Below are 16,311 nucleotides of genomic sequence, written 5' to 3'. Positions count from 1 at the left end.
CTGCCTAAGCGGTTAATGGTGTAAAGAGGCAGGGTGGATTAAGATTTAAGCCCAGCCTCACTGGACCATTAGAGTGGTTGGCAGAGCCAGAAGAGACAGACAGAAGGGATGAGACAGTGCACTTCTCTGTGTTGTTGATCAGATGATGAAATAGCCCAGGTTTAATAGAAAAAATGGTTCTTCATAGAATTTGATTGTAAATTCTACGCTACACAGAATTTTCTTGTAGGTGGATATTTACTGAGGAATATAGCTGTATGACTACAAGCAATGTGAGGGCCTCTAGCCTGTGTGTATGTTTTTAGTGAGTGGTGTTTATGTTGGAAGGCTGCCTATAGTAATAGGTTGGGAGCCCTGTAATAAGGCCAAGCGGCCTACACTAACTGACTGACTGACTCATTGATTGTAGAACACAATGCTCTCCATCTGGTTGATTACATTATGCAAGATAGATTACATTATGCAAGTTTCTCCTCCTAACCACTCTCTCCCTCGCCTCTCTCTTTCTCTCTCTCTCTCTCTCCTCCCCCTCTCTCCCTCCCTCTCTCTCTTTTCCTTTCTCTCTCCTACCCCCTCTCTCTCCATCCCCCTCTCTCTCTCTTTCTCTCTCTCTCCTAGTCCCCCCCCTCTCTCTCAAGCAAAGTGTATTTCTGGCTGCTTTAAAAATGTAATAGTTCCTAGTTCTAAGAGTCATGAGTGATAGATTTTCTTCTAACACGGTCCTCTTTTCTTCTCCTCAGGGAGCTGATGCCCAAGACCCTGGAGGGCCAGATCACCATGGAGAAGACCCCCAGCTACTTTGTGACCAGAGAGGCCCCGGCCCGGATCTCCGCCATGTCCCGGGACACCAAGCTTATTGTCGTGGTGCGGGACCCCGTCACCAGGGCCATCTCTGACTACACACAGACGCTGTCTAAGAACCCCGATATTCCCACCTTCGAGAGCCTGACCTTCAAAAACAGGACTACGGGGCTCATCGACACATCCTGGAGCGCCATCCAGATCGGCATCTATGCCAAGCACCTGGACAACTGGCTGCAGTACTTCCCCATGGGTCAGATCCTGTTTGTGAGCGGAGAGCGTCTGATAAGCGACCCGGCCGGAGAGCTGGGCCGGGTGCAGGACTTCCTGGGACTCAAGAGGATCATCACAGACAAACACTTCTACTTCAACCAGACCAAGGGCTTCCCCTGCCTCAAGAAGGCTGAGGGCAGCAGCAAGCCCCACTGCCTGGGCAAAACCAAAGGGCGGACCCACCCCAACATCCACCCAGAGGTGGTGCAGAGGCTACGGGACTTCTACAGACCTTTCAACATGAAGTTCTACCAGATGACAGGACATAACTTTGGTTGGGATTGATGGATGTGAATTTGGGAAGACACCTTGTTTTTTTTTCTCTCTCTGTAATTCAATGAATGGCAAAAAAAAGACATGCGAGATATTGCTATATATATATGTAAAATGTACAGAAATCTATTTTATAATAATTTATTTTTATTTCTAAGCAATTAATTCACTAAGCTGCCTAACCATATTGTACATACATAGCATCTGGCCCACATTTATTTCCTTGTTTTTTTTTTTACATTCCACATTTTATTTTGTTTCTTTATTCTTCCCTTAATGGTCCCTCATGTCAATTCAGCAGAGTTAAAATGGTCCCTCATGTCAACTCAGCAGAGTTAAAATGGTCCCTCATGTCAACTCAGTAGAGTTAAAATGGTCCCTCATGTCAACTCAGTAGAGTTAAAATGGTCCCTCATGTCAACTCGGCACAGTTAAAATGGTCCCTCATGTCAACTCAGTAGAGTTAAAATGGTCCCTCATGTCAACTCAGTAGAGTTAAAATGGTCCCTCATGTCAACTCAGTAGAGTTAAAATGGTCCCTCATGTCAACTCAGCAGAGTTAAAATGGTCCCTCATGTCAACTCAGCAGAGTTAAAATGGTCCCTCATGTCAACTCAGCAGAGTTAAAATGGTCCCTCATGTCAACTCAGCACAGTTAAAATGGTCCCTCATGTCAACTCAGCAGAGTTAAATTGGTCCCTCATGTCAACTCAGTAGAGTTAAAATGGTCCCTCATGTCAACTCAGTAGAGTTAACATGTCAACTCAGCACAGTTAAAATGGTCCCTCATGTCAACTCAGCAGAGTTCAAATGGTCCCTCATGTCAACTCAGTAGAGTTAAAATGGTCCCTCATGTCAACTCAGTAGAATTAAAAAGCAGATAAGTAATAATTGGTAACTGAAATAAGAATATAAGGATATTGATAAAGGCACCATTTCACAGGTATAGTGTTCACAGAACAGTGATGAAAAACCCATTCATGTGCATTCTGATTTAAACATTCATAATCACTTTCACGTTCAATAGCCATAATTAACCCCCCCCCCCACACACATTGTTCCTTGTCTAGTTACCCCTATGAGTTTCTGTTCCATCCATTCAAAATGTTGTGCTTCAAATTGTGAGTTACCCCCATCCACATCCCATTATTCTACCGTCCCATTGGTCAAACCAGCTGATCTCCTGCCCTGTCATTGGCCTAACCAGCTGATCTGATGTCCCTTTCATTCAATAACAGGTGGATCAATTGGCCTAATTGCTCCTCATTGTGTCAGACATGGTTAAAGGGTACGTCTGGCCTCCCTCTTGTAGGGCTCCTACAGCCTGTTCTAATGAATCCACCAAAGGCCTAAATCCTATTTCTGACAGCATCACTTTGATAGGGCTCCATGTTGACATGATGCTAATGGAATAACGTTACTGAGGTCCATCGATTCAGGTCTCCTCTACACTATACTCTTGCTCTCATTACAAGACACTGTTGGCTCAGAGCCAAAGGTCATACAAAGTCCCAATTAAATTAGCTCTGAGAGACGTTTGATTTGTCGAAGAGACAGAGAGGGGAGGACACTCTGGGTCAGGGGAGGACTGTAGTATTGTCCTTGAATGCATCCCAATTGGCACACTCATTCCCTATATAGTGCACTGCTTTTGACCAGAGCCCAGTGACCCTTGCTCAAAAGTAACGCAATATACAGGAAATAGGGTGCAATATACAGGAAATATGGTGCCATCTGGGACACAGTGCATGCGCTTGGCCTGAGTTGAGGTAGGAGCTAGCAGTGGCCTATACATCTGTCTGATACAGAGCATAACGATAGAGATGATAGAAAAACCACTGAGCGCTCTGCTTCACTGGAACACATCATCCTCAAACAGGATCGTCAGGCCTCAGATCAGATCTTGAAATGCGTCCCAAATGGCACCCTATTCCCTATATGGTGCACTGCTTTTTACCAGATGTCAAATGACAATACTTTTGGGCCTTTGGTCTAAAGTAGTGGACTATGTAGGGAGTAGGGTGCCGTTTGGAGCGCCTACACAGATCAAAGGGAGAGTTTCTGAAGTACTCTCTGCGGGAACGGCCTCGGGCGAAGATACAGAACATCACTGTTCATTATGGAAAGTCTATGGTCTATATAGTTTGCCTTATTCAACCCTTCATCCTAACATTGTTTCTTTCATAGTTTCATATTGGATCTCAATTCGCTCCTACTTGTTGCCAAAAAAATACTTTTTCAGAGTATGGAGCTCAGATAACAAGTTACCTAGGCTACACTCTAGCTTGAGTCACTATCTTTATCTTTTGAGCTTTTCTTTTTTTTGTTATTTGTTTTTCTCAATGCTTCTTTGTTATTGTTTGTCTTTCTGTCTGAATTCTTGATATGCAAGAGACAGTCTGGCGTTATCATTCAGCGATGTACATGCTGGCCCATACCCTCGCAGGTAGTGTCTACTTCAAAGTCATACTATGCTCTTTAGAGGATAAGAGGGCTGATTCTGCTTCTCAAATGGTACCCTACACCCCATAGTGCATTACTTGTGACCAGGGCCCATGGTGTTTACCTCAAACTAGTGGATGGTAGCATACTTTGGTAGGTGGATGGTAGGGCTTGTCCTAACATTGTACTGTCCCTTATTCACATATAGTGGCTTTTTTCCACCAAGGAATTGACACTTATTTTCAATTATCATGCCTATATGGATAACGCCTCAATCTCTCCTTCTCTCCTTATAGTGCAATGGTTGTGGAAAGCATTTAAAATGGTCTTTATATAGAGCAGGGAAACCATGTGAATACAAGCTATCACATTCTGAATTGGAATAATGTTGATCTTTCTCCCTGTAATGGCTGGATTAGGGGAGGCTGGGGCAGTTACCCCCTGTTAGATTTGCCTCCGGTCTCCCCTAATGCACTTGAATTCTGATCTTGGTCATGTTACTAAGAGAAAAGGGGCTACGTCCCAAATGGCGCTCTATTCCCTATTTACTGCACTACTTTTGACCAGGGCCTTTAGGGATCTGGTCAAAAGTAGTGCACTTTTATTGGGAATAGGGTTCCACTTGGGACGCATTCTATCTTAAAAATGTGCACTCATGTTCATGGTCCACGCGGCTGCATCCATTCTGGTTGACTTTTATTCAACCCTTTTAGAGCTCTACAAATGTTAGTGATGTTTGTCTTATTCCCATCCGCATATAATATGGTTAAAACTTAGACGTTTAGCAGATTGTGTATGTATAAAAAATGAAAAAGAACATGTAAATCAAGTATTTTGTGGTATCATGTACATCAAATGAATTAATTTTACACAGTGAAAGAGCAAAATGGAACAGATGTTTCTAGATAATTCAATACTGAACATTCATACTATTTCTTTGTATGAAGAAATAAATAAAAAAAGTATATATTTTACCACGTTCTTAGTTCCATCTTTTGAATTTCAATGTGAAAACATGAAAATAATATGGAATTGTCAATGTCAGAGTATGAAAATGTAAAATGTAAAACATTTACAATATGGAATCTTTGCACATCAAAAGAACACACAAGAAAGTAATGATCTGTATTTTTCGCCACACGAAATGCAAAAAGTGCTCGTCTAGCTGTCTAGCAATTAGAGTAAATATGCTAGTAAATACTTGTTAGTAGTGCACTCAGACAGTAAATAGTTGTTCCTAGAGCACTCAGACATTGCACAATTGGATCAATGGTACTTTTCCTGTGGTGTACCTTTTCTCTAAAATGGAGGCTTTCTGGGAAATGTCTCATTACTGGTAGTCAGAGGAGGTCTGAAGCAGACCAAGGGCATGCTGTGTCATCCACAATGGTTGGGAGGTGTGTGTGTGTGTATGTGTACGTGCATCAGCGTGTGGGGTGTGTGTACATGAGAATGTGTGTTTTTGTGTGTGTATGTTATTCTGTTTTGTGGTTGTGGGTTGACACAGAGCAGCGTGGGAGGTTTGGGTATAGTGGTGGGTCTTATTCCTGATGTCGGAAATGCCCCCCTCTTCCACACCCCCACCCCCTGTGAAAGAGACACACTGTGTCCTAGTTCCTAGTGTGGACTAATGAGATACACCTCTACCTCCCTGACTGTTTATCTACGCGCGTGTGTGCGTGTGTATGGAACACCTCCATGTTTTAACAGGGCCCTATTTACCCTTTCAGAGGTGCTGTGTTCTGACGGGGATGCTGACATGCTGGAACTATGTTCCAAACCAGGAGTGTTCTTTACGCTCCGTCACACTTTCCCATGAAATCCCACATAGAAACATACTGCAGTTTACTATAGAATACTACTATACTTACTATAGAATTATGCAGTAAACTGTAGTATACTGTACAATACTATACTAAACACTGTAGTATCCCTCTAACATGTGTATAACTTACTATACAATGGTGTAGTACGACAGTATTGTCTACTAAATAATCTGGGGAAGCTACTCTGAAAATATAGTTCTCCAAGCTACTAATTACTTCACACTGAAAGAAGTTAAGCTACACTAAAACTATCCTTAAGAAAAATATAGTTCACTCAGTGGTGGAAAAAGTGCCCAATTGTCATACTTGAGTAAAAGTAAAGATACCTTCGTAAAAGTGAAAGTCACCCAATAAAATACTACTTGAGTAAAAGTCTAAACGCATTTGCTTTTAAATATACTTATGTATCAAAAGTAAATACTATAAATCATTTAAAATTCCTTATATTAAGCAAACCAGACAGCATGATTTTCTTGTTTTTAAAATTACGGATACCCAACATTCAGACATAATTTACAAACAAAGCATTTGTGTTTTGTGAATCCACCAGATCAGAGGCAGTAGGGATGACCACGTGTTAAGTGTGTCAGTTGGACCATTTTCCTGTCCTGCTAGGCATTTGAAATATAACAAGTACTTTTGGGTGTCAGGGAAAATGTATGGGAGTAAAAAGTACATACAGTATTTTCTTCAGGAATGTAGTGGAGTAAAAGTAAAAGTTGTCAAAAATGTAAATAGTAAAGTACAGATACCCAAAATACTGCTTAAGTAGTACTTCTATCAGGTTTGAGGTATGAGCCAGATGCAGACAGTGTCGAAGAAACAAAAGTTATTTTCTAAAACAGTGGCAGGCAAACAACAGGTCAAAGGCAGGCAGAGGTCAGTAATTCAGAGAGGGTGTAAAAGGTCCAGAATGGCAGGCAGTCTCAGGGTCAGGGCAGGCAGTGGTCAATCATCCAGTGAGGTGGGGCAAGATATAGAACGACAGGCAGGGAAGGACCGGGAAGGACTAGAAAACAGGAGCAAGACACAGACAGGAGCAGGGGAACAAATGCTGGTAGGTTTCATGACACAAAACTAATTAGCAACAAACAGACAACACAGGTATAAATACACAGGGGATAATGGGGAAGGTGGGCGACGCCTGGAAAGGGGTGAAGACAAGCACAAAGACAGGTGAAACAGATCAGGATGTGAAAACTGCAAAAGTATTTTTATTCGTTACTTTGCAGCACTGAGTTTAGTTATCTAAAGTTACATTGAAAAATGAGTTCACTACATACATCCAAACTACTTCATGAAAAAGTGTTATACTGTATGTAAATCTCAAATGTCAAGGACTACAAATTGCAAGACAGATCACTTTGGGGTCATATGTTAACAGAATGTGTAATTTAGCCCATTAAACACAAAAACAATGTTTCAAGTGAAAATTAGGTAGGTCTGATGCCGAAAAAGAAAGAACATTATTGCCTACTTCACCAAAATTTTATTTTAGCAAAAAAAGTAGTGTGTAGTTCCAGTAGTTAGCTACACTGGTACATAGCAAAAAAAAGTAATTCACTACTGAAAACACTGTAAATAATACAGTAATGTCTGCAGAAATACTACAGTCCGCAAAATTCACTACATTTTTCTTTTTAGCTATTACAGTACTTCATTTGCATAGACACTGCCCATTACCCTACCCCCATATCCCAATTTGTGACACCCATAAGTGAGAAACTACATGCCAAGTATAGACCATACATATATTGTGTACCCTACAGGATATAGAAATGAGCAGAAGCTCTAAACTATCTGTTCAGATCCCAGTCCTACCTACCAACAGGTTATGAAAAATTGGCTCTTTTATATTTCTCCAGTAAGTTTCCTCAAGGAGAAAGCCACCACTTCTACGTATATCAAATTTAATAAAACTACGGTAAATACTACAGTATACTGCAATCTGCAAAAACACTACAATAATTACTACAGTATATAGTACAGTTTTCTTTTACTACAGTATTTACAGTATTCACTGTAGTTTTTTTCTGACTTTATTCCGCAAAAACACTACAGTGAATACTACACTTGAGTATACTATAGTAGACTATACTATTTTTTCATGTGGGCACCTAGAATATGTACTGTACAGGTCTGGCCCAGGGATGTGTGGATGAGTCAACCTTGCCCAAGACCTTACAGGTAGACAATGATGGTGTTCTTGTTTGGGTCAGGTGGAATATGGATGCCAATTCTGCATCCCAAATGCACCATATTCCATATTTAGTGCACTTCTTTTGACCAGCGCCCATAAGGAATAAGGTGCCATTTGGGACACAGACCACCTGCTGAAGAGCAGGTGGCAACAATCACAGCTCCTCTTTGCTCAGGAGAGTTGCATCGCTTCAGGCTATTGTTCCACATGGAAAGCTAAACCCATATTACCCACCATGGTGGAACAAAACTGTACTTTCCTCTGCACTGTTCCACTGAAGCACTTAGTCTCACTGGAAAACATATTCAGATGAGTAGCATATAAACCAACAGTAGGTGACACAATGTAAACCAATCTAGGAGCAAAGCAGCAGCACTGCTTTCCCAACCCCTTATCCCCCCCCTACTCATCTCCTCCTCCCCTCCTCATCTCCTCCTCCCCATCCTCCCCCCTCCTCCTCCTCCTCCTCCTCTCCTCCACTCCTCATCTCCTCCTCCCCTCCTCATCTCCTCCTCCCCATCCTCCCCCCTCCTCCTCCTCTTCCTCCTCCTCTCCTCCCCTCCTCATCTCCTCCTCCCCATCCTCCCCCTCCTCCTCCTCTTCCTCCTCCTCTCCTCCACTCCTCATCTCCTACTCCTTCTCCTTCTCCTCCTCCTTTTCCTACTCCTCTCCTCCTCCTCCCCCTCCCCTCCTCATCTCCTCCTCATCTCCTCCTCCTCCTCCTCCTCCTCCTCTCCTCCACTCCTCATCTCCTCCTCCTTCTCCTTCTCCTCCTCCTTTTCCTACTCCTCTCCTCCTCCTCCTCCTCCTCCTCCTCCTCTTCCTCCTCCTCCTCCTCCTCCTCTCATCCTCTCCTCCCCTCTTCCTCTCCTCTCCTCCTCTTCTCCTCCCCTCCTCCCCTCCTCTTCTCCCCCAGTCCCCAAGTAGTGACATGTCACAAGCAGAGCTAGACCTCTCATCAACACCATCATAAACACTAACAAGTCTGGATCTGGATAATTGCTCGGGCTGACAAGGGGAGCAGTGAAAGACTTGAGAGAGAGAGGTGAGAAAGAGAAACAGGATGTGGGGGGTGTTGGAGTGGAGCAGCAATAGAGCTCTGTCTGTTTGTTGGCACGCAACCAGTATCCTCCAGCTGAATCACAGCCGTCAGTATGATTAAACAAATGGTTACCAACCTGATTAACCTGTTGTTCACAGGTGACAGAGAGAGTGAGAACTTTGGACAGGGACTTCTTCCCTATATTCCCTATAGAGTCCCATCTTGGACAAAAGTAGTGGACTATAAAAGCAATAGAATACCAAAAGTAGTGGACTATAAAAGCAATAGAATACCAAAAGTAGTGGACTATAAAAGCAATACAATACCAAAAGTAGTGGACTATAAAGTGGATATTTATTTCAGACTTGGCCTGGGAATGTCAGACATCATCAGGGCAGGGCAGGCTGCCAGGTCATCATCTTTGTAGAGGAAACGGTTTGACTGGTGTAATTAACGTTGGCGCTGGAGCAGCAGAAAACGCAGTGTGTGTAATTGCTGTGTTCCTCTGGCGGCTGATGGCTGATACTAGCTTGCTGTTGTCACCGCTGCCCTCTGGGCTGTATCCCTCCAGGGTTCTGCTGATAGGCTGCTGCTGCTGCTGCTGCTGTTGTTGTGAGGTTTGGAGGTTTGGATCTTAAGCGCTCAGCTAGACAAGCCAAGCCCCCATTGTCTCTCTACCTCTCTCCACTGTCTTTTTTTGTCCATTTTTCTCACTTCTCTCTCAAACCCCTCCTCCCCCTTTCCCAATTCCCTCACTCCCGCCTTCCCCCCTCCCTGTCCCCCTCCCTCAATCTCTTATCCCCTCCACACCACCCCAACTCGTCTCCAGAGCGGGTTACTATCTGCTCTGTGTTTGATCTTATTAACTTCAAGCTGCAAAGCAATTGCACAATATCCAAACAGTCTTGTCACAATGGATGGAACACAGCCATGGGGCTACAGGGGGGCCATCAATAATTTAGCCCACTGGCCCCGCTATCCTTTTAGAGCTCAACATGGAGCCACTATCCATACGAAGGGAAATGGGGGCTGGAAGGGGGATGGTTTTCCTCACACACATGCAAGGCAAGCCCACCTCAACTGCTTGCTTGGAAGCATTTGCGCCTCCTTTGGTAAAGAAAGAGTGGATTGGTATTGTCTACCATTACATTTTTAAATCGTTTTTCAGATATGTGATACACGTTATGATTATAAATAAATGCATTTCCATTTCAATTGCGGGAGAGTGAATGAGAGAGAGAAAAGTGATAGAGAGGCTGTTATAGAGTGAATGGGTGAAGAGAAAGAAAGGGAGAGTCATATCCAATGAGACAGAAACATCTGTATGATGTTGGGTTCCGCCTCTTCCTGGAAGAACAAGCTTCTTGCTCTCTAGGAACAAACAGGCTGAATGATACCTGCTCACTGCGAATCTACCCACCAGCCATGCAGGCACCCATACAGACAGTTTCCTCACTATTTACTAAAACACCCTTTATATCTGGAGGCCTCATTGGCACACTGAGCCCCCTCTACTCCTCCACCCTTCCAGTGGCCCCTTTTCAGGCTGACAGATGTCAAACATGCTGGGACCGGCTGGTCCACAGCTGTCAGAGAAACAGGTAGACTAACAGGAAAAGAGGACACGGAGGGAGCAGGAGGAGAGGAAGTCTATTTTATCATCTTATCACCGCAGGTATTGGAGGAGATTAGCTGGCACACCTGCCATGCAGGGTTAATGAACAACACCGTATCCAGTTTGGCATCTACAAGATAATTCAATTACACTTTGCCTCCGCTGGCCTCAAGCCCCAGCTAACCCCTGGTCTTGTCCCTCTTCCAGGTATTCTCCTTCCCCCTCTGTCCGTCTGTCTGTTTGTCAGTCAGTCAGTCAGTCTGACACGTGTACTGAAAGATGTAGTGTACTATATTGTTACTGTACCCACTGGTGCAGCCTGCTGATATGAAAGGATGTGTCTCTGTTACACTCAGACTCAGGAAGTGGCAAGCCCCATCACGCAGCTGCCTTTCACATGGTGGCAAAGTGAAGCCGTCCCATCATCCTTTAGAGGGGGACATTAGAGGAAACATAAATATAAGTTTGTGCCAGGTGGGCACTGCTGAACAAAGAGAAGGCTTTAGGAGAAAAAAGGGTTTGAAGAAAAGATAGGTCAAAGTGGACACTTACAGTAACAAGACAGGACGTCAAACTTAGCTGTTGATACACCTGCCAGTCCTGTCTTCAGCTGCTAGTGTGATCAGAACATCAGTGTTCTTTTCATGTGTGTCTGTGTTAGTGTGTGTTTGTGTGTGTAAGTAAGTGTGTACTGCATGTGTGTGTCTATATAATACTTTCCCATGTTTCCTCCAGTGAACCGTAAGTGTACGTCTCAGTGGTGATGGTTGGCTGAATAGCTGAATAGATGAAGGTACTTGGTCAATGTCGAGCACAGGAGCTGTAAGCTCCACAAAGCTTTGAGCCATCACAGGTTACTGAGATAGAAGATAGAACAAGGCTTTGAGCCATCACAGGTTACTGAGATAGAAGACAGAACAAGGCTTTGAGCCATCACAGGTTACTGAGACAGAAGACAGAACAAGGCTTTGAGCCATCACAGGTTACTGAGATAGAAGACAGAACAAGGCTTTGAGCCATCACAGGATACTGAGACAGAAGACAGAACAAGGCTTTGAGCCATCACAGGTTACTGAGATAGAAGACAGAACAAGGCTTTGAGCCATCACAGGTTACTGAGACAGAAGACAGAACAAGGCTTTGAGCCATCACAGGTTACTGAGATAGAAGACAGAACAAGGCTTTGAGCCATCACAGGATACTGAGACAGAAGACAGAACAAGGCTTTGAGCCATCACAGGTTACTGAGATAGAAGACAGAACAAGGCTTTGAGCCATCACAGGTTACTGAGATAGAAGACAGAACAAGGCTTTGAGCCATCACAGGTTACTGAGACAGAAGACAGAACAAGGCTTTGAGCCATCACAGGTTACTGAGATAGAAGACAGAACAAACCCAGACAATAAACACGTAGTACATACTGGAAAGAAGATAAACAGTAGGAGTCGTTGAGCCACCACCTGCCTGTGGTGTGTGTGTGTGTGTGTGTGTTTGATGAGAGTCAGCGTGGGTGAAGAGTGTGGATAAGTATGTGTATGTGTTGTGATTCCTGTGAGACCCCCCGTGGAGACACTTAAATGTGGTCAGAGACACACTGACTGACGTCCATCAATAATGTAGAATGCACAAGGATCTAGCCACACACATACACGCACCAGCACACACACACACACACACACACACACACACACACGCACGCACGCACGCACGCACGCACGCACACACACACACACACACACACACACACACACACACACACACACACACACACACTATCACCAGGGATAGACAATCTACTGTCTCTCCCTGTTGGATGCCACATCTTCCACAGATGGATGGATGGCTTCAATCTTCAATCTGATGAGAAACCCTCCCTGAGAACAGTTGATTGTAGCCTAGTGTGGCACATGAGCGAGTATCATCTAATATAATGTGTGATTATTAGCATTAGACCCCTGCATGAGTCTGTATGTGTATGTGAGGGAGAAACAGAGGGTATCTAGCCTAATGGTTAAAACATTCACATACAGATGAGGCAATATCTCATGCTTCGTCAATGGGGGTTCAGTCCAGCTGTTACGAGTATGTGTGTGAGAGACAGTCAGAGAAAAAAACATCTCTCTCCCTCTATTTCAATTTCATCAGTTAATTTCAGCTCCAACAGTGGTTTTTGTCCAATGGTTATTATTCTGTCACCAGGCATTAGAGTATCATCAAATTTGGTAGAAGATAGACAAAATAACATTTTGAAGTAAGGTTCCCTAAGTCTCTGGGAGTGTTTAGGCTGTACCTTCTTTCTCAATTAATTTATCGTCTCAAGCTCTCTACTCCTCTCCTGTGTGTCTGTCTGTGTGAGTCTGTGTGTGTTTGTGTGTCTGTGTGTGTCCATGTGGGTGTCTATGTATGTCTATGTGTGTATGTGAGTGCGTGTTCCATGATAATATTCTGTATCGAATCCCTGGGGGAAATAGACCATCTTTCCTTCCATGTTTGGGTGATGTCAGAGTGAGATGACCCTCCAGTCTTCTTCTACTACAGACCTCTTCACCGAACAGTGAACAGACACTATCCTCTCCTCAAGTCTGGAAATCATCACCCTGCCTTCCCACTTCCTCTAGCCCATCCAGGACCCACACTGAGTCCAATCAAGCTTGATGAGAGCAGCCCTGCATGGCTTATAGGGCCTGCCTCCCTCTGCCCCTTCCCCTGTCCCTGGGGCGAAGCTTGGGTGTGGGTCTGTTTGAGGTGGTTTAGTGGTGTAAACTCCCAAGCCCTCCTTCTAACGGCCCTGGCATGGACATCAGGCCTGTTCTGGGGTTTTCTCTGAGGCAGGATGAAGATGGACATGGCTTAGGTTCTAAAATTGATAATATTATAATCTACACACAATATCCCATAATGACAAAGCAAAAACAGGTTTTTAGAAATGTTTGCAAATGTATTAAAAATATAATTCTGAAATATCACATTTATTACATAAATATTCAGACCCTTTATTCAGTACTTTGTTGAAGCACCTTTGGCAGCAATTACAGCCTTGAGTCTTCTTAGGTATGATAATACAAACTTGGCAAAACTGTATTTTGGGAGATTCTCACATTCTTCTCTGCAGATCCTCTCAAGCTCTGTCAGGTTGGATGGGGAGCGTAGATGCAAAGCTATTTTCAGGTCTCTCCAAAGATGTTAGATCGGGTTCAAGTCCGTACTCTGGCTGGGCCACTCAAGGACATTCAGAGACTTGTCCCGAAGCCACTCCTGCATTGTCTTGGCTATGTGCTTAGGCTCGCTGTCCTGTTGGAAGGTGAACCTTCACCCCAGTCTGAGGTCCTGAGCTTGTCCTCATCAAGTACCTCTCTGAACCTTGCTCTGTTCATCTTTCCCTCGATCCTGACTAGTCTCACAGTCCCTGCCGCTGAAAAAATCCCCACAGCATGACGCTGCTACCACCATGCTTCACCGTAGGGATGGTACCAGGTTTCCTCCAGACGTGATGCTTGGCATTCAGGCCAAAGAGTTCAATCTTGGTTCCATCAGACCAGAGAATCTTGTTTCACATGGTCAGAGAGTCTTTAGGCGCCTTTTGGCAAACTCCAAGCGGGTTGTCATGTGCCTTTTACTGAGGAGTGGCTTCCGTCTGGCCACTCTACCATAAAGGCCTGATTGGTGGAGTGCTGCAGATATGGTTGTCCTTCTGGAAGGTTCTCCCATCTCCACAGAGGAACTCTAGAGCTCTGTCAGACTGACCATTGGGTTCTTGGTCACCTCCCCCGATTACTAAGTTTGGCCGGGTGGCCAGCTATAGGAAGAGTCTTGGTGGATCCAAACTTATTCCAATTAAGAATGATGGAGGCCACTGTGTTCTTGGAGACCATCAATGCTACAGACATTTTTTGGTACCCTTCCCCAGATCTGTACCTCGACACAATCCTGTCTCGGAGTTCTACGGACAATTCCTTTGACAACATGACTTGGATTTTGCTCAGACATACACTGTTAACTGTGGGACCTTATATAGACAGGTGTGTGCCTTTGCAAATCATTAAATTTACCACATGTGGATTCTAATTAAGTTGAAGAAACATCTCAAGGATCATCAATGGAAACAGGATGCACCTGAGCTCAATTTTGAGTCTCATAGCGAATGGTCTGAATTAATTATTTCAATAATTTATTTCTGTTTATTATTTTTAATAAATTGGCATAAATTTGACAACAAAATGTTTTCTCTTTGTCATTATGGGTTATTGCGTGTGGATTGATGAGGAGAAAAATGATTTAATACATTTTAGAATAAGGCTGTAATGTAACAAAATGTGGAACAAGTCAAGGGGTCTGAATACTTTCCGAATGCCCTGTATGTCGGGGGTGGGGTGTAATTTGAGAGACAACTAAGTCCGTGGTGATGGCTAGTGGCTGGGTGGGTGATTCTGAATGGGGGAAGGGATGGATTTTTAAGACTGAGGCAAGTTCTCCAGTATTTTTAAAATTTATTTTTTTAAATCCATTGCCTGCTTCAGTGCAATGTTTGAACTGTTCAGCATCACTTACAGTTGTAAGGTCAGTGCATTAGTGCAATAATTTTATTCATAGCCTTTCTATAGCCCTGGGGGTTGCTGGCTGTCATCAGTAATAAGCTGCTGACATCTGTCTAGCGTATATTGCCCATCGAGACTCATCTCCCACAAATGGGGGGCAGAGACCCTGTGTGTGTGTGTGTGTGTGTGTGTCCCACACCTCACATACTGCATATGTGTGTGTTTGCATGTGAGTGACATGCTATGAACACAACGTAAACACGGGAGTGAAATGAGCACTTTAGCTCGAGTCATTGGGCAGCCTCATGCCCATTCCTAGTCCTACCTGTCTGAAGCCATAACAATAATGTGACTGCCAATTCAGTATGATGTGCTAAAATGTGCCTTATATGATTATCGTAGAGTGTCAATAATGCTTCATGAGTGAAAATTAGTCCAGTGTTTCCAAACCTGGTTCAAACATTCATCTCAATCTTTAAGCTTGTTCTGGCTTTGTCATGCTCGTTGGAAGAACACAATCAAATCAAACGTTTTTTGTCACATGCGCCGAAATACAACAGACCTTACTGTGAAATACTTGCTTACAAGCCCTTAACCATCTATGCACTTTCAAGAAAATACCTTAAAAAAATTAAGAGATAAGAATAACAAATAATTAAAGATAATTATTTAATCTGGCTTTTATTTCTTTCATCACATTCCCAGTGGGACAGAAGTGTACATACACTCAATTAGTGTTTGGTAGCATTGCATTTAAATGTTTTAATAACTTGGGTCAAATGTTTTGGGTAGCCTTCCACAAGCTTCCCACAATAGTTGGGTGAATTTTGGCCCATTCCCCCTGACAGAGCTGGTGTAACTGAGTCAGGTTTGTAGGCCTCCTTTCTCACACATACTTTTTCAGTTCTGCCCACACATTGTCTATAGGACTGAAGTCAGGGCTTTGTGATGGTCACTCCAATACCTTGACTTTGTTGGCCTTAATAAGCCATTTTGCAACAACTTTGGAAGTATGCTTGGGGTCATTGTTTATTTGGAAGACCGATTTGCGACCAAGCTTTAACTTCCTGATTGATGTCTTGAGGTGTTGCTTTAATATATCCACATCATTTTCCATCCTCATGATGCCATCTATTTTATGAAGTGCACCAGTCCCTCGTGCTGCAAAACACCCACAAAACATGATGCTGCCACCCCCGTGCTTCATGGTTGGGATGGTGTTCTCCGGTTTGCAAGCCTCCCCCTTTTTCCTCCAAACATAACGATGGTCATTATGACCAAACAGTTGTATTTTTGTTTAATC

At 43.7% G+C, this 16,311-nt stretch overlaps 1 protein-coding gene across 1 annotated transcript in view; it reads left to right on the top strand.

Moving 5' to 3' along the window:
- hs3st3b1b (heparan sulfate (glucosamine) 3-O-sulfotransferase 3B1b) overlaps window positions 1–4,763 on the top strand; it is a 28,356-nt gene extending 23,593 nt beyond the window's left edge. The window contains exon 2 of the mRNA XM_021576251.2: window positions 741–4,763. Coding sequence (XP_021431926.2) covers window positions 741–1,359 — 619 coding nt within the window. The 3' untranslated portion in view covers window positions 1,360–4,763. The remainder of the gene's footprint in view (window positions 1–740) is intronic.
- The last annotated feature ends 11,548 nt before the right edge of the window (window positions 4,764–16,311 follow it).

The sequence above is a fragment of the Oncorhynchus mykiss genome, chromosome 20 (assembly GCF_013265735.2).
Source record: "Oncorhynchus mykiss isolate Arlee chromosome 20, USDA_OmykA_1.1, whole genome shotgun sequence".
NCBI lineage: Eukaryota > Metazoa > Chordata > Actinopteri > Salmoniformes > Salmonidae > Oncorhynchus > Oncorhynchus mykiss.
The sequence above is the reverse complement of the archived record's forward strand: the minus strand, read 5'-3'. Positions and strand labels throughout refer to the sequence as shown.